General features: G+C 43.3%; 1 protein-coding gene across 1 annotated transcript; it reads left to right on the forward strand.

Annotated features, from left to right (window-relative positions):
• The first annotated feature begins 345 nt into the window (after positions 1–345).
• UTP14A (UTP14A small subunit processome component) lies at positions 346–20,536 on the forward strand. Its single transcript, XM_033137504.1, has 14 exons — positions 346–516; positions 1,745–1,818; positions 2,502–2,566; positions 3,043–3,185; positions 4,813–4,968; positions 7,622–7,741; positions 7,863–7,957; positions 9,156–9,279; positions 9,383–9,460; positions 10,626–10,923; positions 15,507–15,862; positions 18,095–18,285; positions 18,375–18,474; positions 19,786–20,536. Exons 1-14 carry the CDS (start codon positions 445–447, stop codon positions 20,074–20,076), a joined length of 2,163 nt encoding a protein of 720 aa, XP_032993395.1. The 5' UTR covers positions 346–444; the 3' UTR covers positions 20,077–20,536.
• Positions 20,537–21,728: the final 1,192 nt, after the last annotated feature.

Genomic DNA, 21,728 nt, shown 5'->3' on the forward strand with positions numbered 1-21,728 from the left:
CCTTGCCAAGCCCCGCCCTCTGTGGTCTTGTCCAGATTCCGAATGAGGCGTGGTCATGAGCTGGTCACGCCCCCTTATTAAAATAGCAATTAGCCTCAGGGAAGAAGCCTTTGTACCCTTCTTGCTCGCTTCCCTTTTAGATTGCGAGGTACGGGTGTCGTTGCACGTATTTGCATAACTGGCATATTTAAATGAGGGCGGGTCACGTGCGACATGTCCTTGCCCTCCCAGAGCAGCGCAATAGCGGCCCCTATGGCCTCACCAGTGGGGGAGGGAGGGGAAGTACTGCAAAAATTTAGGTTCGCAGCCGGAAGTGCTGCTGCGCTTTACGGCGCGCAGGGTGCTATTTGCTCCCTGCCTGGGCTTGACCATCCACGTGCTCAACCTCCCTTCCTAGACTGAAGAAAAAGGGAAGGGGGTTATTGGGGTGTCTGAGCTCCCCCCATGGCGGCTGCAGAAGAGGAACATCCCTTGAGGAACGAGCTGGTCATGAGTGAGGACGATGAGGAGAAGGAGGTGAACTTTGAAGCCCAACCGTATTTATTTCCAAAGCTGTACTCTTTTGTGATCCCATGTGTGTGGGAGGGAGTGGTTTAGAGCCATCCGCGCGTGGGGGAAGCGCTCTGTAAGCTCGGGGGGGGGGATATTTTTGTTGCCTTCTCGGGGTGCTGCGGTATTCCTGTTGAGCCGCTTTAATACAGTTGGCTTTAAGGATTTCTTTGCCCGGTGCCCCGTGAAAGATGCCCAGGACAGCATGCCATAGGCGTAGCCAAGGAGGAAGGGGGGGAACAATCACTTCGGTTCTGCCCCCCAACAAAAGTCCTGCTCCCCAACGAAGTCCTGACCCACCGCCCGCAAAAATTCTGGCTACGCTCATGCAATAAGGAATAAATATATTAAAGCTCTGTGAGATTAAATAGCAGAACTGGATTGATGCCTCCTTGCAAAGGCTTAAATGGCTTTTGAAAATTCTACTCCTAATCCTGAGTTTTGATCCCTATGTCTTTGTCTTCCCTTGTCCTTTTCTTTTTGCATTTTTCCTTACGACCACTCTCCAAAGTTATAAGCAGTGAGTTTTTCTATTAAAAGAAATGCTGGAACTCACCATGAACTCCTGGCACCCACATGAGAGGTGCAGGAACTCTCATTGGCACCCACATGAGAGGTGCAGGAACTTAGTTCTGGCAAGTTCCAACGGGGGGGGGAGGCCTGGCTATAACGCAGTAAGTCCAGTGAGCAGGTCAGTCTGATCAGCTGGCAGCTGCATCTCCTCACAGGTTAGCACTGTCATGCTAGTGCATGGGTAGGCAAACTAAGGCCCAGGGGCCGGAGCCGGCCCAATCACCTTCTAAATCCAGCCCGCAGAATGTCTGGGAATCAGCATGTTTTTACATGAGTAGAATGTGTCCTTTTATTTAAAACACATCTCTGGGTTATTTGTTGGGCCTGCCTGGTGTTTTTACATGAGTAGAATGTGTGCTTTTATTTAAAATGCATCTCTGGGTTATTTGTGGGGCATAGGAATTCGTTCATTATTTTTTTCAAAATATAGTCCAGCACCCCACAAGGTCTGGGGGACAGTGGACCGGCCCCCTGCTGAAAAAGTTTGCTGACCCCTGTGCTAGAGGCTAGGTATGCTCAGTGGTACCCTTTGAAGTTATTATTCATCTTGTTGCAAGGATAAGTTCAGTCCTCCGTGAGACGGTCCTTGGCCCTTATTCATTGGTAACCTTTTGTTCCCCAGGTAGAAAATGAAGAAGCAACAAAGAAGCACCACCAGCTTGTGGATTCACTCACTGCCTTGGCTGGAGCGAAGAGGTAAGAAGGAAGGAAGACTGTTTCATGGCCCTGGTGATGGAGACAAAGAATGAGCGATCTAAATAGCTTGATTTTCCATTCCTAACTACGTCAATGTCCTTCTCTTTTTTTGCAAAACAAAATCGAAAATTCTTTCTAGTAGCACCTTAGAGACCAACTGAGTTTGTTCCTGGTATGAGCTTTCGTGTGCATGCACACTTCTTCAGATACACTGAAACAGAAGTCACCAGATCCTTAAATATAGTGAGGGAGTGGGGAGGGGTATTGCTCAGAAGGGTGGTGGGAATGGGTGATCAGCTGATAGGTGTGGAAAATGGGTGATCAGCTGATAGGTGTGGAAAACCTGTTGAGGACTCTTAACGGCTGTAATTAGTCTTGCAGGGAAAGGCAAGTGGTGAGATGGCTAAAGATAGCTTTGTTATGTAAAATGAGATAAGAATCCAATGTCTTTGTTCAGACCAGGTTTCTCCGTGGTTTTAAGTTTGGTGATTAGTTGTAATTCAGCCACTTCTCTTTCCAGTCTATTTCTGAAATTTCTTTGTATTAAGACAGCTACTTTGAGATCTTTTATAGAATGTCCTGGGAGATTGAAGTGTTCTCCTACTGGTTTCTCTGTCATGTGATTCCTGATATCAGATTTATGTCCATTTATCCTTTTTATGTCCATTTATCTTTTTTTGCAGACGGAGGGCAGTTGAACGCACTGAGGCGAGCAGACAGATCTCGGAATTTGATCTTTGTGGTGGAGGTGAGAGCTTTCCCCTCAAGTTCTTGCAGCATAGAAATTGCTGGCACAGATGTATCCTCTGTTACCCATGGGGCATGGCTAGGAGGGAGCATTTGACCAGATCCATGTACCATTTCTCAATCTCTAGCAGAGAGGCATGACTATAGAACAAGTTTGTCCATCCACATGTTACTGGACAACAACTCCCATGATCCCTAGCTATTGACCATGCTTGCAGGGCTGATGGGAGTTGTAGTTCAGCAACATCTGAAGGTGCCAGAGGTTCCCCACACTTGCTATAGAACATATGCTTTGAATGCAGAAAAAAGTCCCTGGTTTGGTATCTCCAGGTTAAATGGTCACAAATCAGGTGATGGGGAAGGTCTCTCTGTCTGAGACCCTGAAGAGCTGCTGCTAATCAGAGTGATGATACTGGACAAGACGATGCACTCAGATCTGGCCTATTATCCAGTGTTACCATGTGTTGTGCATTGCAGGTGCTAGAGAAAAAGTTCTCCTCTCAGAACTGCTGCAACCAGCTTCCAGCTCACCAGCTCTGGGTTCCATTCAGAAGCAGCTGAAGAAAGCCCAGAACAAAAAAGCCACCCAACTCCCACTGAGCAAGGAGGAGAATGAGCGGGTGAGTTCAGTGGGCTGCTTTGGGTGCAGCTGTGCTTGGGGTGGTGGCAGGGAGGAAGATGTTGGCATTGGACGTAGAAATGTGAAGGAAAGGACACTGGAGGGAGAAACCAAAAGGAGAGAAACAGAGGGAAAGTGTGTGTGTTGGCAGAAGTAGGATAGACTGGCAAATGTACTTATTCCTGTGGTACAGGTGATTCTCAACTTACACAGGTTACGTCCCGCCGTTACAGCATAAAGCCAAAATCACATATAGTCACAGCACATTGGGTACAGTGATGGGTGGGATTGCCATTTCCCCCCATATGCACCCTGCCTCTTTCAAGTTTTTACAAAATTTGTTCGCCAAGCACGTGAAGCTGAATGCACGGAAGTTCAAAGTGTGTATATTGTGAGTTACCTGTACTGTACATCTCTTAATTTATGTTGTGAAATTCATTTTCTCAAGGTTTGCTCCAAGGCTTATCCTTTTAAAAATAAAAATAAAGGGTCCTATAAATTAATGAGGAATAGCTCCATCAGGGGTTATCGGCTGTAACAGAATAATTCAGAGGCAAAAAAAAAAAAAAATCCTTCCAGTAGCACCTTAAAAGGTAAAGTAAAGGGACCCCTGACCATCAGGTCCAGTCGTGTCCGACTCTAGGGTTGTGGCGCTCATCTCGCTCTATAGGCCAAGGGAGCCGGCGTTTGTCCACAGGCAGCTTCTGGGTCATGTGGCCAGCATGACAAAGCCGCTTCTGGCGAACCAGAGCAGCGCACGGAAATGCCGTTTACCTTCTCGCTGTAGCAGTCCCTATTTATCTACTTGCACTTTGACGTGCTTTCGAACTGCTAGGTGGGCAGGAGCTGGGACCAAGCAACGGGAGCTCACCCCGTGGCAGGGATTCGAACTGCTGACCTTCTGATCAGCAAGCCCTAGGCTCTGTGGTTTAACCCACAGCACCACCTGGGTCCCCACCTGGGTCTCTAAGTAGCACCTTAGAGACCAACTAAGTTTGTTCTTGGTATGAGCTTTCGTGTGCATGCACGCTTCTTCAGAGGCAGTATGCTAGACAGAGCATAAACAGGAAAAAGCCATCACTATTGTGCTATGCTGTTGAAGGTGGAATGTAGAACTAAATGTTCTTGTCTTGTGTGATAAAGCAAGTTTTTTTCTGCCTTATGAAGAGGAGGGGTTCATGGACGTGAATTTAACTTGGGTGTGCTGTGTTAATGGTTTCAGATCAAATAGATGGAGCGGAAGTGATATCTGGCTACATTGCCAGCTGTCACTAAATGAAGTATTGAGATTCCAACAATGGGATTCTGTCATATCCTGGGTGAAGTAATGCCTTCCTAAATAACTTATACTGAGACTTGAGTATGGGCATCCTTATACTGGGTGCTCTAAAATATGCCTCTGGGAAAGCTCACTGTAGTTGGTCCACCATATATATATATTTATACATATATATACATACATGCATGTGTGTGTGTGTGTGTATTCAGACTAGTCAGAGCCAACAAAGGGTCACACTGCCAGAAATGTGTTCTGGCTTGACAACTCCCACGTCTCATTAAAGAAATACCTGTGTGTCACTGGGATCTTCCTACTGAATGTTATGCTTGTCTTATCTGTCTACCTGCAGGTGGTGAGGGAAGCTGCCTATACTCAGACATCTCAAGCCCTGGCTAAGTGGCATCCAGTGGTGCAGCAAAACAGATGTGCTGAGCAGCTAGTCTTCCCATTGCAACAGGAGAGAGTGACTGTCGCGCCCATTGAGGAAGTGATAAATGGATGGCAGGTGGGTGTTGGTTGACCTCAGAAGAAGTATTAGGCTTGAGTTGGACCCAGCTGTTGCATGGTGCTCTTGCCTCATGTTCAAGCCAAGCTATGCCCCTTGGAGTGTAGGAAGCTGCTCTTCTACTGTGTCCCACCTAACTTAATATTTTCTGCATTGACTGCCAGCAGCTCTCCAGGGTTTCAGGCACAGTTCTCTCCAAGCCCTACCTGGAGGTGTGTGGGTGTATCAATCATCTACTGTGGCTTCTGTAGCTTGTGGTGTGGTGCAGAGGCATAGCAAGCCCAAGTGGTACCCGGTGTGGATTTTTTTTTTGTCACCACCTCCCACAACTGCCCACGCCCTTTCAAGTCACAGCGAGCATTTTGCGTTCCCCCCCACACACAATGCTCTGTGGCACCTCATTTGCATAGGGGTGTGGGCGGATGGTACCCCAGTCCACGACTGAGTAAAGCAAGCACAGCTAATGCTTTTGCAATGCTGTGGTGAGTTTTAAGCCCAAAGCCACTGGATTTGCTCTGGCTTGTGCTTGAGGCTCTAGGTGGAGGTGCCAAATGTCACCCCTTGAAAATGGTACCTTTGTGCCCCCTGAGAGGGCAGTGCCCTGGTGAAATGTGCCAGACTGCTGGGTGGAGCCCTGGCTGGACAGAGCTGTGCTTCTGTGGCTCTTCCCAGCAGGAAGAAAAAAACAAAGTATGTGCTGTATAAGCCAGCTGCTGCACTGAGCAACTTATGAGTTGTGGGGTGGGCATGCTGAGAGTCACCCCCCTCCCCTGGAACCCGGGGCAGCCCGCTCCCCTTAGCAATGCCCCTGGTGTGGTAGACGGAACTCTGACTTAGCTATTCAACTTCTTAGCTCTGATCTCCTATTTGAGCAGAACTTACCAAGTGGCTGCATATAAGTGACCCTCTCTTTCTCAGTTCCTCCTCTGAAAAAAAGAGAATTGGAGAGACACTTACCTGTTTTATTGTGCAGATTAATACCTAGAGAAGATCAGCCAATATTTGGGAACAGTCACATTATCCATATATTTGGCACAACCCTTGAAGCAGTCAGTGGACAAATAAAGATAAATTGGGGAGCAGGTTTTATAAGCAGCAGTCATGGAGAAATCTGCATCAATATCTTTAACCTGAAGTTTAAGAATACATTTTGCCCAGTAGTGGTACTGAGTAGGGAAAAAAATCAACAAAGGTCTAATAACTGTAATTTATTGATACAGGCTTTGGAATTTTCTTCTTTTTTGTTGTTGCTAGAAATAATATATGGCAATTATGTGGTAATGCTGTCTTATATGGATTATCCAGTTCCAGCTGATCTTTGTCCATACTTCTGAGTTACTTTTAAAAGGCAGCTGAAGAAAAATCTAGAGAATTTAGCCACAGGTGCATTTTTCTGGAAGAAAAGTACCCTTCTGAAAGTTTTGTAAGTGTTTACATCTTACTTAAGATGATGTGGCACTTTGAAAACTGGGAAGTGCAACAGAAAAGGAAAAGGTAGCAACCAACCACTTCCCTCTGTTTCTGTGCCCATTCAAGCTCTGTCACTTTAACTGCTCTTCCTGCCTCTATCATGCTATTTGGTCTCCATGAGCCTGTTCTTTTATACAACTTTGCCATTTCAGCCAAGGCAGCCCTCCCTCTCAATGTGTTTGGAGAGCACTCATTCTTAAAACTTCCTGTCTGTATTGGAACTAAAACCTATCCTTACTAAAGACTCTGAAAGGTGTGGTATTCTCCCTCTCTTGAAAAGGGGGATCCTGTAGAAATTATTCATGAGTTGTTATTCAGTAGGGGTGCAGTATAAATGTAACAAATAAATAATAATACATTCTATCTTTCTATCTATCTGCCTGCTATGGTTTTTGCTCGGCCAATAACTAACATTCTCTTGGTACAATGAAAGCAGTGAAACAATAAAATAGGAAATAAGTTCTAAAAAGTAGTATTACAACAGTCTGCATAGGGACAGAGGAAAGCTAAAACCACAATGACAACATCTAATCACACACCAAAAAATTTCAGGGGTAAAATAAACAGTTTGAATGCCCATGGGGGGGGGGTTCTCCCCCCCCCTTTTAAAGGCTTTGCCTGGTTCTAAAACAACATTAGAGCTCAAGCAATCCCCTCTTGCGGAGGGTCTTATGCAAGTCGGGGCCACTTCAGAGAAGGCCCTCCAATGATAATCTTGGGGCACTTGTGGATACACAGTGAGATAATAATAATAATAATAATAATAATAATAATAATAATAATAATAATTTATACCCCGCCCATCTGGATGAAGCAATCCTTCAGATACTGCAGCCCTAAGCCATGAAGGGATTGAAATGTCAAAACCAGTCGAGCCTTGGAACTAACTTTGAGCCCTTGAATATGGGAAAGCACCTGTGTAACATGCTCATAACTTCGTTAGTTCCTATGTTGCCTCAAGTTTACAGATAGTCTCCAGAGGCAGCAAAGACAAGCAAAGTCTGCAAAGCAGAGGTGGCATCCCTTCGCCTAAAATCAGACTCGCAAATAAAGTGTTTTGAGGTCGGGGGGGGGGGTCCCCTGTTTTGTTAGTGACCTTTTGCAACCTTGTTGGACTAGTCTTTAGAGTAAGCTGAAACTTACCTCTCTCTGTCCACCCTTCCCTCTTCTGACCCGCTCTAAGGCACGAACACCCCTGGAGCAAGAAATCTTTGATATTCTACACAAAGGAAAGCAGCCAGTGAAGGACCCGCTCCTGACGCCACAGGAGAAGTCCTCGCTGCAGGCCATGAGTCTGGAGGAGGTGAGTCTAGACCTACCTGTTTCTGTCCCATTCTCCATCTCTCCCTCCATCCTGGATCCCACACTGCCTTGCTCTGTAAGCTTTTACAGTCGGCCCTCCTCTCCGTTTGTGCGCATTTCAGGCACAGTTGCGACGTATGCAGCGCCAGAGGGCTCGAGTCCTGCAGTCCTACTACGAGGCTAAGGCACGACGTCAGCGGAAGATCAAGAGCAAAAGGTAAGCAATGGTTGTAGAGCAGCAGCTGGGAACCTACAGTCCCATTAGTTCTGATAGCAGACCACAGAACTGCCCCCGTCCCCCGCAAGCACAGTTAACCTGCTCCATACCTGATATCAAATTTTACATTGTGTGTGGGGGGCAGGTAAAGACATGGCTGTGGAAGAACAATTGGGAAGCTGCAAAGTATGCTCCTAGTTGTTCCTGTTCCAAGAAAGGCTTGCTATTAGTGCTGATCAGATGATTGGTCGCGACAGTAAGGCTTGAAGAACTCCTTAGTTCAACTGATCCCTGCCCAAAGCAGGCATTGCTGTAAGTGCTGATCAGCAGAATTAAGTTGGCTGCCGAAAAGAAATGAAGGTGGGTGGGAAAAGTCCTCTTCTCACTTTTGTGGACAAGCCCTGTTCAGTTTCTGCATAGTTCCTTGCAGCCCACAAAGGACTAGGCATCTTGCAGCTTGCTATACTGGGCCCCTTTGGGAGGGAAGGGCAAGACATAAATGTAATTTTTAAAAAATTAAAAAAGTTTGGAGTGTGTTAGAATGAGGAATTCTAAAACAGATTCAAATCCCTATGCACGCAAAATGAAAACATGCAGCCCCATGCATGGTATCTCTGTTCCCCAACATGTGTGGGCTCTGTTTATTTTTTGCATTTTTCTTCCAATGATCTCTCGAGAAGATGGTGTACATTGCTCTCCCCCTCTCAAAGTCCCCATGCCCATTTTATCTTTATCCTGTGAGGTGGGTAAGGCAGAGACAGTGACTCAGTCAGGGTGACCCATTGAGCTAGACAGCTAGCAGGGATTTGAAACTGAGACTTTCTGGTCTTAGGCTGATACTCCAAACAAGGGGTGGGGAACTAGTAGCCCTCAATAAGTTGGTGGATTCCAACCCCCATCATCCTTGGCCATTGGCTGTACTAGCTGAGGTTGAGGGGAGGGCAGCAACATTTAGAGTCAGTTTTCTTGTCCCTTCTCTAACCACTTCACTGACACTCTGCTGCAGGCTCTGGCCCTCCAGATGTTGCTGAACTACATTTCCCATCAGCCTCAACAAGCATTGCCAATGGCCAGGGCAAACAGGTTCTACACACCAGCTCTATTGCCTCCCTTGAATCAGGAGGTGGCAGTGATGTCAGTTAGCTGTGTGTCCCCTTTCCCTCTGGCTTCTGACATTGCTATCTTCCTCTTCCTGAAGGTATCACAGAATGCTTAGGAAGATCAGGAAACGCAAGGTGCTGAAAGAATTTGAGATGTTGCAGAAAAGTAACCCCGAGGCAGCTCTAGAAGAACTAGCTAAAATTGAGAAAGCGCGTATTGAGGTGGGTGCAGCCCTCTTCCTGTGGTACCAAGATGAGGCCCCTCTGCCTAGTGGAGGGCACTCTCTTACTGTACTCCACTATTTTGCCTTATTTCTCTGTGCAGGAGAGGATGAGCCTGAAACACCAGAACAAGGGCAAGTGGGCCAAATCTACAGTCCTCATGGCAAAGTACAACCTAGAGGTGAGAGATGTGTGGAGGGAGGAGGCTTTATCTGCCAAAACTCACTCTTAACATGTAATTAAACCAAGGCAGGTGCTTGAGAGATTTGATCGAGCTGAAATGTAGCTTCCAGAAAAGGGTTGGCTGAAAATATCAGGCTATTCCCATAGAAGTGCTTTTTAGAGCACCTTTAACAACATTTGCAAGTGGGTGATAAAAGGTCTTTCTTTTGTCTGCTTGCCTGCCCGCCATTGGGTGGATTTACACCCAAAGCAAAAAACAGATGGCAAATCATTTTCTGGCCAGTTGCAATTCATACCCTTTCTCCTGGGAAATTGACTTTCTTTGAAGAGTATTGTTTAAAATTCTTACTTGGGAGGGGGAGGAAATAGTAGTGAATTATTCTAAGTTGCGCTGGGCTGTTAAATATTTTACTTGCTTCCTGGGTGGTTGGTTATTAGATGGATGTATGCCTTGTGGCTGAAAATACGGGATACTGTAAGTCAGAGGAGGGGCAAAGATAGATCTACAATCTACTGGTAGATTGTTGGACAGTTTGCAGTAGATCAGCAAGGGTTTCTGACTTCTGATTGTTTAACAACACCTGTGTCAAAAAGAATCCTCCGGCACCAGACCCTTCAAGCTCTTATCTGAAATAATACAGAAACAGGTTTGTCTATGCAAACCATCTCAGTATCCATGTTGGCATTTGGGGTGCAGCAGATAACTGTCTCCTCCCCCTAAGACTCCATTTTGCATATGGCGCCACCTTCAAAGGTAGAGTTGTCATATTTCAAAAGGTGAAAATCCAGACATAAAAGTTGTTGAGATTTTGGGTGGTTGTTTTTTTGCCAGAGTTGTTGAGGTGTGTGTGTGTCAGACATTTTTAAAGGTATTTTATGGAAAATAGGCAAAAACGACAATGCTGACATGAGTTACCATACATCCAGATTTTCCCGGACATGTTGCCGATTTCCACCTGGATACTGCTTCCAACTTCAGTATTCCAGATTTGTCCGGGAAATTCCAGACGTATGGCAACCCTATGCAAAGGCTCTACTCTTTGCATCTGGCTTTGGGGGTTGGATGGACCTGGGGGGTTCTACTGAAGAAGCAAAGAATAGATTTTGTAAGCCTAAGGTCTGCAAGTAAATGCTATTGCGTGCCTGCCTTCCTGCCTTTCTAGGCTAGGCAAGCCATGCAGGAGCAGCTGGCCCGGAACAAAGAACTGACCCAGAAAGTACGCCCGGCATCTGATAGCGAGGAAGGTGGCAATGACACTGACGCAGAGGGGGATCTTGTGCCAAGTGTTATCAATGAGAGGCCTGCTGGGCTGGATCCAGACAACCCCTGGATGTTGGGATGGCCCCACGCAGAGCCCAAGGAGGACCTTCCAGCTGCACCAGAAGACAGCGAAGAGAGTGATGAAGAGAAGGAGCCACCTGCAACTGAGGAGGAGACTTTGCTGCAAGGCTTTGTTGCAGGTCAGCAGGGCCAGGGCCATAAAACAATGCATGGTGTGGGGGAAATGAACAGATGTAATACAAGGGCAGGGTCATCCAGTTAAAACGATAGGCTGTATATTATTATTAATTTTGTTTTCTCATAACAATTATTCAATATCATCATTTAACACCCGTTTTCTAGTTTCCCCCCTCCCTGTTGACTTCCCCCAACTTCTATTTCTGGTTTGTTATAACAAATGTTGCATTCTGCTGTTTATACATAATGTTCAGTTATCACTAATTATATTTCTTGTTCTCTGTAAATAAAGTTGTGAATGTTTATTTAAATCCTGCCAACGAGTCCATTATTGTTGTTGTTTCCGCAAGTATGTTGTAAAGGGTTCCCATTCTTTTCCAAAGTCACTATTTTCCTTTTCACACAGTTTGTCCGTTAATTTTGCCAGTTCTGCATAGTTCATCAATTTTTCTTGCCATTATTATTTAGATTGTATTTCTCCAGTCTTCCAGTTTTATGCTGTTAGGATTCTTGCTGCCATAGTAGGGTACATAAATAATGTCCGAATTTTCTTCTGCATTTCTTATCCTAGAATACCTAACAAAAAAGGCTTCTGGTTTTTTCACAAAGGTTATTTTAAACATTTTTTTCAATTCATTATATATCATTTCCCAGTTTTTTAAAATAATCTTACAATCCCACCACACGTGATAAAATGTACCTTCCCCTTCTTTACATCTCCAACAGTTCTTTTGTTCTGTTTTGTACATTTTGGCCAGTTTTAATGGTATAATGTACCACCTGTACATCATTTTCATATAATTCTCTTTCAACAATATACAATCTGTAAATTACAAGTTCACTTTCCAAAGCCTTATCCAGTCCTCAAATTGTATGTTATGACCTATGTCCTGTGCCCACTTAATCATTACTGCTTTAACTTCCTCATCTTTAGTTTCCCATTCCAACAGAGTATTATACGCCTTCTTTAACAATTTAGAATTATCATCTATGATATCCTTTAGGAATTTGGAAACTGTAAGTGAATCCTCTCTTGTTATCTTCCTTGAAGATTTCATTTAATTGCCTATAATTCAACCAACTCTGAAGGTGTTCCTTTATCTCATCGTAGTCTTTCAATTTCCACTTTCCTTCTTGTTCTACTAATAAATCTCTATATGTTGACCATATTCCTTTCGTTGTTAACGTTTTAAGTGATAATACTTTGATAGGTGACAACCACCACAGAGTTTTGGATTCCAGTAATTCTTTGTATTTTTCCCATGCCCTTATCAGGGACTTTCTAATTATGTGATTGTGGAATCCTTTGTGTACCTTTGATTTTCCATACCACAGTATGAATGCCAACCAAATCTGTTATTGTGTCCTTCTAACTCTATTGCCTTCTCTTTTTCCAATTTAATCCAACCCCGAATCCAAGTAAGGCATGCAGCTTCATAGTAAATTTTAAAATCTGGAAGAGAAAAGCCTCCTCTCTCTTTTAAGTCTAAGTATTTTGTGCTTTATTCTTGGCCTTTTCACTTTCCAGATAAATTTTGAAATATCTTGCTGCCATTTTTTGAAGCAAGCATTATTAGTTATTGTCGGCATTGTCTGAAAAAGGAACAGCATTTTTGGCAATACATTCATTTTTATTGCAACAATTCGTCCTAAAAAAGAGAGATTCATCCAATTCCATATTTCCAAATTCCTTTTTATTTCATTCCAAATTTTTTCATAATTGTCTTTGTAAATATTAAGATTCTTTGTCGTCAGCCATATTCCTAAATACTTTACCTTTTTGTGGATTTCTATATAGGTCTGGTAGTTCTTTCTTTTCTAATTCTTTAAAAATTTTAACTAGCAGTTTTGTTTTGTTTTTATTAAGTTTAAAACCTGCCACTTGTCCAAACTTTTGAATTTTTCTATTACTCTGGGGAGAGAGGATCTTCTACAGTAATAACCAAATCATCTGCAAAGGTTTTCAATTTATGTTCCTTTTTCTTTATTCTTATCCCTGCTACTTTATCCATTCTAATATTCCTTGCCAGAACCTCCAGGACCAGAATGAACAAAAGCAGTGATAATGGACATCCTTGTCTTATTCCTTTTTGTATTTTACATTGGTTTGTTATCACCTGGTTAATAAATAGTTTTGCATTCTGTTCTGAACAGATAGCTTGTATTCCCTTGTTAAATTTTACTCCAAATTCCATTTCTTCAAGCACTCTTTTCATGAAGTCTCAATAAACATTATCAAATGCTTTTTCTGCATCTATAAACATCAATGTTGTTTGTTTTTCATTTTGCACTTCCAGGTATTCAATTAAGTTTTAAATGTTTCTGATATTATCTTTCATTTGTCTACCTGGAAGAAATCCTGCTTGGTCTTGATGTATACGTTCCTCCAAAGAACTTTTCATTCTGTTAGCAAGGATATATGCAAAGTTTGTAATCGTTGTTTAATAGTGAGATAGGCCTATAATTTTTTACTAATGTTATATCTGAATCTTGTTTTGGTATTAATGTTATATAGGCCTCTTTCCATGTTTCTGGGACATCCCCGGTTTTTAAAATCTCATTCATCATATCTTTTAAGGGAATCACAAGCTGTTCATTTAATTTTTTATAATACTTTGCTGAAATTCCATCTGGCCCTGGGGATTTGCCTGTCTTTGCTTGATTTATTGCATCTAATATTTCCTGCCATGTTATTTCGGCATTTAATAATATCTGTTTTTCATCTTTTATTTTTGGGAGATTGCTACTTTTTATATATTCTTCCATCCGTGTCTTCTTTTCAATTCCTTTTTTATAAAGATTTGTAAAGTACTTAATGAAGGCTTTCCTTATTTCCTTTGGTTTGTCAGTGACCTTACCATTATGTTTTATCTTATTTATATAATTTTTTGCTCACTTTTCCTCATTGACCATGCCAGTAATTTCCCTGGCTTGTTGGCATGTTCAATATACTTTTGTTTCATCCTTTTAATTTCCCAACTTATTTCCTCATTAATCAACATTGAGTATTGAATTTGTAATTTAATTGCCTGTTTAACTGTGTATTTATTGGGTTTTTTATTAATTCTTTTTCTTTCTCTGAAATTTCATCTAAAATTTCTTTCTTTTTCTTTTTTCTTGCCTTTTTCTTAATTGGGTTTTGTTGTATAGCTAAACAGTTCCCTCGTGACTGCTTTGCTAGTGTCCCATACTGTTTGCAGCCTGGTTTAAATTATTAAGATTTAATTCAAAGTAATCTCCCAGAACCCTTTTTGCCTTTTCTAACAAGTTTTTATCCTCTAATAGATCTTCATTCAATCTCCATCTAAAGTTGTATTGACTTTCTTTCAGAATTTCCATTATTATAGGACTATGATCCAACAATTTATTTCATTTTTAAAAAAACTTTTTATTCTAATTCTTTTGAAATCCAAACTGCATCCAGTCGGGCACTACTGCCATGTACATGTGAAAAAAGGTGAACTGTTTATCAAACACATGTTTTACTCTCCAGATATCTATTAAATTCAATGTCTCTGTCGTATCAAAAAAAGCTTTGGGTAGCCTACCTTCTTTGGTGTCTTTTTTTCCTAATTGTTCTGTCCATCTATAATGATGGTACCCCATTCAGATCTCCCATTAGTATTACCTTCTCATCTGCAAACTCCAAAAGATCTCTTTCCAATTTTTGAAAGAATTTTGATTTATTTTCATTTGGTGCATATATTCCCACCAATACTATATTTTCTCCTTGGACTTTGATTTGTCCCACTAGAACAGTGTTTTTCAACCAGTGTGCCGCGAGATGTTGCCTGGTGTGCCGTGGGAAAAATTGAAAAATTCAAGAGAATTACTTTATATATAGTCAATATAGGCACAGAGTTAAATTTTTTAACATTTTCTAATGGTGGTGTGCCTTGTGATTTTTTTCATGAAACAAGTGTGCCTTTGCCCAAAAAAGGTTGAAAAACACTGCACTAGAATTCTCCATTTTTCGTCTTTTTGGATTAGCTTGGGTTCAAGTGCAGGTTTAATGTAAAGTACTACGCCACGTCTTTTAGCATTGTCTGATGAAATAAAATCCATCCCTAATTTGTTATTAATCAGAATTCTTTTGTGTTTGTTTCCTTCGGGGGGGGGGAGTATATTTTGACTGCTGTAAGAAGCAATCGTTTTATTTAGCTAGTTGACAAAAGCTTGCATACTGCTTAAATCTCCACACAGTTTTAGAAGGAACAAACTGAAATATTTTATTTTAAAAATACGGACAAATGCAAAAACAGGTCAACATTTATTTTAAAACTCAAAAGAAATATAAATAAAATTGGTTGTATTAAAATGATATGCCTGGGTAGGCTTGCTGGGGGACGGAGGGGGAATGTATTCAAAAAAGTTGATTAGTGAAAGTTTTGGGTCTGCCGATATTAACCATGATGGGAATATGGAGCATCCACATTCCAAGGCAATGTACCCTTGAGTACCAGTTGCTAAAGAGGAGCAACGGAGAGATGCTGGGCTAGAGTGGAGAGATGCTGGGCTAGAGTGATGTCTGATCCAGGAGTGCCCTTCAGGATTTTTGTTAATTTGTGTCGTGTTCTTGCTGCAGGTCTTAATGGTGAAGAAGCGGTGCCCATGCTGACGGACGTGGTTTTACCAGCACCTCCAAGTCCTGTGCCAGAGGGGCCGCTCCTGAGTGAGAAGCTGGAACGGCTTCGTACCTTAGAGGATATGGAGGCCATGGAGCCAGAGGAAGTCCCACAGGAAAATGGAATGCCAGAAGTCAACGGTGCTGAACTTCATCAGCCTCCGGAAGCTGAGTCCTCGCTACACCCCAAGGGTGGCAAGACCAAGACCTCCAAGAAGACAGCCAAGCGCAAGGCTCTGATTGATCTGAAGGCAGTGCTGGCTCAGCCACTTCAGCCCATGCAGTGTCCGTTTTTGCCTTCTGCTGTACAGGATGAGGTGAGCACCGTTAGGAGGGGCTAATCAGGGGTTCCATGGATCCGGAAGAACTAACTGCTAACACTTTACTTGCACTGTGCCCCTTCAGGCTAATGGCGTGGGAAGCATTCATCTTTGAATGCTCCCTAATGGGAGAAAGCTAGTATGTCAGGGAGAAGGTTTAATCTCATTTGACGTGTTTGTTTTCCAGCTGCTGGGAGCCTTATCCCAATGCATCAGGGAAGAGACCAGTGGTAGAGAGCATGCTTTACATTAGGGACGGGGCGGGACTGTGGCCCTCCAGGTGTCATTAGTCAACACCCATCAGCTCTAGTTAGCATAGCCAACTATGCTAAGGGTTGTTGTAGTCCAATAACATCAGGAGGTGCACAGGTTACCCTTGCATCACACATAGAAGAGCTTTGGTTCATTCCTTGTTTTATTTCTCGTTAAAAACTGATTCTGGGCAGCAGAGCTGGAAGCAGTATTTGCCTAGAGTTATTGGAGAGCCAGCACTGTGCTAAAAGGCCCAACTGTTTCACTGTATGAGAAAGCCAATCATTGCCTTCACAGATTAGCTTTTTCAGAGCAGGTTGGCCCAGATCAGAAATGAATGGCAAACTAGAATTTGTTGTTAGAAGAAGAAACCTGAGGCTCATGCACTCTTCCACACGTATGAGAGGATCCTGAAAGCTTCTACTTTATCCCCTTTAAAAAAATGTTTTTATTTGAATGCACACACATTTTGTGTGTGTGTGTGTGTGTGTGTGTGTACATACTAATAGAGTATTAAGAATGAATAATAACCTGGTGAAAGCACCTAAATATCAACAACAGCAATTACAAAAAAACAAAAACCAGGCTATTAACATTAGTACGAATTATATGCATAGAGAAACTTAGACATTAAATAGAAGTAACTTAGAATACAGTGGTACCTCGGTTCTCAGATGAAATCCGTTTGGCTTCCGAAACGTTCGAAAACTGAGGCACAGCTTCCCATTGGTTTCAAGAGCTTCTTCCACTCAGCGGAAGCCACATTGCATGTTCGGCTTCCAAAAAGCATTCAAAAACGGAAGCATTTACTTCTGGGTTTTCGGTGTTCGAGAACTGAAATGTATGACAACGGAGGCATTCGGGAACCGAGGTTCCACTGTATAACCAAAGGGACAATATTATGCTTTCACTATTGAATTAATCACAGTTCCCTGCTAAGTCCAAACTTGAGGAACTCTGGTTAGTTGTCTTCAATATGCTGGTTTATTTTTTAATGAGCAGCAGATAAAACAAAATTGTGTTCCACAAGTGCAGATATAACAGGGAACTGTCCAGAGCTTACAAGCAGGTGATTTGAACCTCCTTTCACATAAAGAAGGGGGAGAGGAAGGGACACCAGCAGCACACTGATGCTAATACAATCATAGAAATTTAGAGTTGGAAGGAACCATGAGGGTAATCTAGTCCAACCCCCTGCAACGCAGGACTCTTGCCCAACAGGGGGCTCGAACCCACAACCCTGAGATTAAGAGTCTCTTGTTATGCAAGTGTATTAGAATCTGATCAACCCTCCAGGTGTTGTTTGACTGTGGCTCCCATTATCTGTAAGCATTGGTTTTGCTAACTGGGGGATGATGGGAATTTGAGTCCATCAGTATTGAGGAGGGGGCACACTGGGGTAGGCTGCAGTGTGACAAAGCAGGCTTTGTCATTTAGTTTGAATCATGCCAGCATGTCTCAAACAGACAGCTTGTGTACTACAGGAAAGTATTTGAGGACCGAACTGCTCCAGAGAATTCTTGCAAGCGAGCTGAGTCACATGCTGCTGGGAAAGGGAAGGAGGTGTTTTAAAATCCAAACACCAGAGCTCCTGGACAGTCCTCTGGGCAGAGAAATTCCTTCCTGCTCCAAATCCCCGCACTGAGTCAGACTCTGTGAGCAGAAGCAATTCAGCAATCTCCTCGAATGAGCTTTCATTGGATGCAGTTCCGTGCCACTCAGCAGTATCTTGCTTCTCGTTGGTTAAGGATGCAAAGTGGGGAGGAGACTCATTTGTCTGTTCTCTTCGTTCAATGTACACCTGTCTTCAAGGGCCTTCAAGAAAGCTTACAGCACCTTCCATAAAACAATTCCAATTCCAATTGAGCATCAAGGTCACTGTTAGATTATACTCTTCCTGTGTTAGTTACCTATTGTCTGGAAATCCTGTGAGACTCTCTTGTCTACCTGCCTGCTGATCTTTTTTCTCCCTTGCAGCTAGAGATGGGCAAAGACCAGCGACGGGTGATCCAGGAGGCCTTTGCAAGTGACAACGTCATTGCCGACTTTATGAAAGAAAAGCGTCGGGCAGAGCAGAACAGCAAACCGAAAGTTATCGATCTGGTGCTTCCAGGATGGGGCGAGTGGGGAGGCGCGGGACTACGGCCGAGTAAGAAGAAGAAGAGACGGTATGTTCAGGGAGGAAGCTTAGTGGTCTGTCACTGCCAGCTGTTACCTGCTTCATCTCCCTTCTTCCTTTTCTTTTTTTGCCCTCTAGGTTCCTTATCAAACCAGCAGCTGGGCCCCCAAGGAAAGACAGGCACCTGCCCAATGTTATCCTGAGTGAACAGCGCAATATTTTAGCAGCGGTGCATCAGGTGAGTTTATCACTCTGCCTGGTAGGCTGCCCTTCATGCTTTCACCTGCAGAAACAATGTGGGGAAAAGGAGATGCAGTATAAATGTTCTCAGAATCATGGAATTCTAAGCTGTTGACTTCTTATTCTTATAGAGTTGGAAGGGACCACAAGGGTCGTCCAGTCCAACTCCCTGCAATGCAGGAATGTAATTAAACTCTGTGAATTTAACTGAGGAAAGACCATAGCTCAGTCAGGAGAGCATTTGCTCTGCATGCAGAAATTCCCATCTTCCATCCCCTGCATCGCCAGTTTAAAAGGATGAAGTGATGGGAAAGATGTCTGCGTGGATTGCTGAGAAGTAGACAGTTCTGGGACAGATTGATAAATAGTCCAACCTGTTATAAGGCAAATTCCTATGTACTTGATTGGGTATTGTCAGGGATTTGCCTTCTCCTCGTGAGGAGAGCCCGGGCGGGAGTACTCCTCGCAGGGAGAGCGAGGAAGGTGATCCTGCTAGTGGGGAGGATCAGGGTAGGGAACCTCCTCAAGAGGAGGTCTTGCTGAGGTACAGGGAGCCCCAGCCACTGCTGTCATCTGACTCTTCTCAAAGCCCATCGCCAGAGCTCTCTCCCGCGGAAGAGGAGGAGGAGTCGAGGGTCAGGGATGCTGGGCAGAGACCCAGCAACGCCAGCCAGAGGCGATCAGAGGGGACATTGCAGCTTCCGGCGCCAGCACAGCATCGGGGGGTCAGGGGACACAGAAGACGTCGTTTCAGGGTGCCGAGGCTTTGGTGCTGGGCGGGAAACAGGAGAGGGGCACTTCCGGATGCTGCAAGTGACTGAGCGGTCATGTTTTTAGCTAGCTCTGCACTGTAAATAGTTATGCACAATAAAGTAATCTTTAGTGTAAGAGGACCCTGACAGGTATATACAGGCAGGTATATACAGGCAACACCCTGTTTGCATGGGGGTTGTGTTCCGGGTTATTGCACGCGTCAGCAGTTGCGCATAAACCCGTTCTGCCCTGTTCTGTGGCCAAAAGCAGCATGCATGTCAGTGGCCAGGTGACAATCAGATGTGCAGAAAATGGTCACTGCCTGTACTATGTACCTGGTAGCAATTATTTTCTTTTGGTATTCTTTATAAGGATTGTTTTATCTACCTGAAGGCTGATAGAGCAGGTTGCAACTACAAAATAATAAAATGCAAGCAGCTCACCAAGGCTTTGTGCATGTGCCCCCTCCCTCCCAGGAAGTGCCTGCTTAGCTGTGTGTTGTTCCTAGCCTTCCACTTTAAGGGTGCCATTAAACTACTTCTTCACTACACTGCAGGTGAACCAGCTGCCCTTCCCCTTTGAGGACAGCAAGCAATTTGAACGCAGCATCCAAGCACCCGTGGGCCCCACTTGGAACACCCAGCGTGCTTTTCAGCGTCTGACAGCTCCTCACATTGTCACCCAGCCTGGCCACATCATCCGGCCTATCAGTGCTGAGGACAGTGAGATGCTCTGCAAAGTGGAAAAGGCAAAAGCCATGGGAAGGAAGCCGGATTTGGCACTGTCATTGTCACCCCGCAATCATCACCCACGCCACGCCTCGAAGAGGAAGGCTCGGCGGAGCTAAGTCCTACAGTGGCTCTGCCATACAGGCCAGACTCCTTGGGCTAACTGGCGTTGTCGTCTTCTTATTTTCTTCATTCAATTATATTGATTTTCAGTATATAACACAGAAACACATACAACAAATGTCTTCGTTTCCCCTCCCTCCTTCCGTTTATTCCCACAGAACAAATCAGTTTATTAAATTCTGCCAGAGTCCATTGAGTGAATCAGGTGGATGCCGGTCATCAGGGTTATCATTTCAAAAACCCAATGAAAGGATGACAAGTTTCAGTTAAGTCATCTATGTCTTCTGTGCTGTTCAGTACTTCTACTCTGCTTGTTCGTTTTTCCAGTAAGGCAAATTGTCCGTGCATCTTGCTTCCACACACAATTCTGTAAATGATCCAGTCTCTTCCATTTCTGTGTCACCAAGTGGAAAGTGAATCAATTAACTGTTTGTATAACATCGTGGAACAGTAAGAGTTTGAAGGGATCTCAAAGGGTGACCTAGTCTAACCTGCTGCAATGCAGGAATCTCGACATGCAGTCCCTCATCCAAATTGAAACTATACCAGACCCTGCTCAGCTTTACAAATGTGTTAGTAGTTTTATTGCTGCAATTGAAATTAAGCTGTTCTTCCCTGGAAATGGTTAACATTCCTATACTTGATGTGCATTCTGCATGTTGCCTCTTGATGTGGCTTCCACCCCCCATGAACACCTTTTGCCAAAAAGGATGTACATAAGGCACATGTGGAACATTGTACCAATTGTATTGTGAGCTTACAAACACAAGTATGATTTATTAATATTTATTAATATAGCTGCATGTTAGTGGTGTCAGATGCCATTTATGTAACAGCTTAAAGCAATCACTCATATATGAGTTGAGACTGATGCTAAGAGTTTTTTGGCCCATAAATTATTCCAATCCGTGTCTTCACTTTCTATGCTACATCAGCTTCCCACAGCCATTTTACAGGATCATGTTGTCCAATTGTTAATTGGCTGAGTATTTTGAAGAGCATAGGTTTGTATTGCATATTATCATTCTAATTGCATTTTGTAGATGAGCCACATCATTATACTTCTGGAAGTGTTGGCAAATCACTGTCAGTCTTAGGTCTTTTGCCTTGATAGACAAACCTTACCAATAATTTTAAGAGTTTTGATCAATATACAAATAGGAACAGTCTGAAATGAAAACAATTTTTGTAATACCATCATTTTTACCGATGATGCTCTTTATCGAGTTTTACCCAAGAATTCCTAGATATTTTACATGCTGTGGACAGATCTTAAAGCCTGTGATCACTTTGAATGTATCACAATTTACAGGATAAACTAAAACACAACTACTCATTAAGAGATAGCACAGCAATTTTACCATATGCTTTCCATCTCCCTGATGGCCTCTGACAGTGATTATTCTGGATCAGAGCTCATCAGTGCGATATAATCAACAAATAAATTGAGAGGGTAAGTCTGACAGTTGCACAGATGATGTCACCACCACCCTGTCTTTTTAAATAAGTGTTGTTTTTTGAGAAATCAGTAAACAAATTTAACAAAATACAACTTGCCAGTTGTTCCCTCAATGTCAAATTTTCAATGTCATTTTCTCCTGCTAACTCAACAGCCCATATGCACGTATATCATGAGGCAAGTGTCAGA

This window comes from Lacerta agilis, chromosome Z, assembly GCF_009819535.1.
Source record: "Lacerta agilis isolate rLacAgi1 chromosome Z, rLacAgi1.pri, whole genome shotgun sequence".
Classification (NCBI taxonomy): Eukaryota; Metazoa; Chordata; class Lepidosauria; order Squamata; family Lacertidae; genus Lacerta; species Lacerta agilis.